The sequence below is a fragment of the Octopus bimaculoides genome, chromosome 30 (assembly GCF_001194135.2).
Source record: "Octopus bimaculoides isolate UCB-OBI-ISO-001 chromosome 30, ASM119413v2, whole genome shotgun sequence".
Lineage (NCBI taxonomy): Eukaryota > Metazoa > Mollusca > Cephalopoda > Octopoda > Octopodidae > Octopus > Octopus bimaculoides.
This window is the reverse complement of record NC_069010.1, coordinates 6,429,130-6,431,665: the sequence shown is the minus strand read 5'-3', so window position 1 is coordinate 6,431,665 and position 2,536 is coordinate 6,429,130. Positions and strand designations below refer to the sequence as shown.

Below are 2,536 nucleotides of genomic sequence, written 5' to 3'. Positions count from 1 at the left end.
CCTAGGAAGCTGCACCACTTCCTGTCGGGCTTGACACATTTCCTGTGTCCTTATGTTTACATGGGGGAGACAAGCACCTCCACTTAGCTAACCCTGCATCCAGAGACAGGTTTCTGAGTCTTTGCTCTTCATCAGTAGCATGACCTGCTAGTCGAAGATGCCTGTCCCTCTGGTATTTTTTCTTGTTTTTGCTTAATCATCACATATACTTTAAAATGCCTCTCTCTCTCTCTCTCTCTCTTTTTTCTTCTTTACATTCAACCCCCTTCATGATTGTATTTCAACCTGGCCTCTTTGCAATTACAGGTACACAGGAAAAGAAGATACTGGAATGGTATTAGTTTCAATAAACACTCTGTCTGGATTTACTGCAAATTCAGTGGATCAATCAAGCAACTCCTTAATAAAGAGGTCAGAAGTGGAAAACGACAAAGTTGTTGTCTATTTGGACTCTGTATGTATTCCTCCTTCTACTGTCAGCTAGTTATATCTCGTTACCACTTTATCTTTTAATTATTTCAGTCATCAGACTATGTCTATGCAGAGGCAATGCTTTGAAGGGTTTTTTGCCAGAAAGTCCTGCTTCTGGGTCTTTTACTACAAATCCTTACTCCTCATGAGTTGCATCATAAAATGATGGAAATAATACCAAAAATGAGCTTTTAATTAATAGTAACTCTATTCTTCAGCTAAATTAGATTGAGACCTTTGGTAATTAATATACCGTGCTTGTGTAGACCTGCCAAGCCAAGTGAGACTGTAATCGTGGCCGGTGTTATGTCAATGGCACCTGTGTTTGGAGTGGTTGGCATTAGGAAGGGCACCCAGCTGTAATAGACTGTGCCAAATCAGATTGGAACCCAATGTAGCGCCCCGGCTTACTAGTTTTCAGTTAAACCAGCCAACCCATGCCAGCATGGAAAGCAGATGTTGAATGATGATGATGATGATGAACCAGACTGATACATTATGCAGAAATGTGGACAGTGGAAAATTATTCGTAATGGTTGTTCAAACTCAGTCGAAATTGGTTAGAAATGCTTCAACAGGAAGGAAAACAACGTGACATGGCTTCCTGAAAACAAACTCTCCCCTCTGATCATCATCATCATCATCATCATCATCGTTTAACGTCCGCTTTCCATGCTAACATGGGTTGGACGACTTGACTGAGGACTGGTGAAACCGGATGGCAACACCAGGCTCCAATCTAAATTTGGCAGAGTTTCTACAGCTGGATGCCCTTCCTACCGCCAACCACTGAGAGAGTGTAGTAGGTGCTTTTACGTGTCACCTGCACGAAGGCCAGTCAGGCGATACTGGCAACAGCCATGCTCGAAATGGTGTATTTTATGTGCCACCCGCACAAGCCAGTCCAGGGGCACTGGCAACGATCTCGCTCGAAAAGGAAAAAAAAAAAACTGCTGCTGCTTATTTACAAAAATTGGCTCAAACCAACATTTTTAATTTGCTGCATCTGGTGGTCTATTGTGCGACGTGATTGGATACGCACTTCATATCCCAAGTAAAATTACACCAATCCAAATGCCGGACTCAACATCACATGACTGGTTGCATAATCAATCATTAGAGATTTACACGTGGAGCTGTTTTCAGAGTACCGAAGTCTAAATATGCAATTATAAAATTAGTCCTGCTATTGGTGGTGCCCCAGCATGGCCACAGCCTTTGAGTTGAAATGCATAAAAGAATAAAGATATTCAGAGTTATGTCCCTTGATAAGGTCTTGCTAGTTTCGTTTAAAGTCAAATATATTACCACACAAGGTGGAGCAGGACAAATGTCTATGAACACAACACCAGAGCTAAAAAGTCCATTAACCCCTAATTTCATATGTGTTAGCTACGAAGACCCCTAGTTTCATGTGTTGGCGATTGACTGCTAATTTCACACGTTGGCTGTGGACCCTTAATTACATTTATATTGGTTGTTGACTCCCTAATTTCATATAGTGGCTATTGAACCCCTATATTCATACTCGACTCCTAATTCATATTGTCCAGTGATCCTTAGTTTCAAATGTGTTGGCCAATGACCCCCTATGTGTTGTTTTTTTGAACCTCCTTTCATGCATTGTTCCTTCTGTATTGCTATTTCTATTACATTGTAGTTGCACAGCGACAGAGAAACTTGCTTCACTGTGGAAATGGAACTTGAAACTAAGGTGGAGAAAATGAAGTCCCAAGCTGCTGAAGTAGTCCTGTATTATCAACCAGGTATGTCTCATTGTCATGTCATTAATCAACTCATTCATCATCATCATCATCATCATCGTTTAACGTCCGCTTTCCATGCTAGCATGGGTTGGACGATTTGACTGAGGACTGGTGAAACCGGATGGCTACACCAGGCTCCCATCTAAATTTGGCAGAGTTTCTACAGCTGGATGCCCTTCCTAACGCCAACCACTCAGTGAGTGTAGTAGGTGCTTTTACGTGTCACCTGCACGAAGGCCAGTCAGGCGATACTGGCAACGGCCACGCTCGAAATGGTGTCTTTTATGTGCCACCCGCAC

The 2,536-nt window shown here is 42.3% G+C and overlaps 1 protein-coding gene across 1 annotated transcript in view; it reads left to right on the top strand.

Moving 5' to 3' along the window:
- The first annotated feature begins 289 nt into the window (after positions 1–289).
- Positions 290–2,536, top strand: part of LOC106877147 (CD109 antigen) — a 4,755-nt gene continuing 2,508 nt past the window's right edge. The window contains exons 1-2 of the mRNA XM_014925952.2: positions 290–454; positions 2,132–2,237. Coding sequence (XP_014781438.1) covers positions 332–454; positions 2,132–2,237 — 229 coding nt within the window. The 5' untranslated portion in view covers positions 290–331. The remainder of the gene's footprint in view (positions 455–2,131; positions 2,238–2,536) is intronic.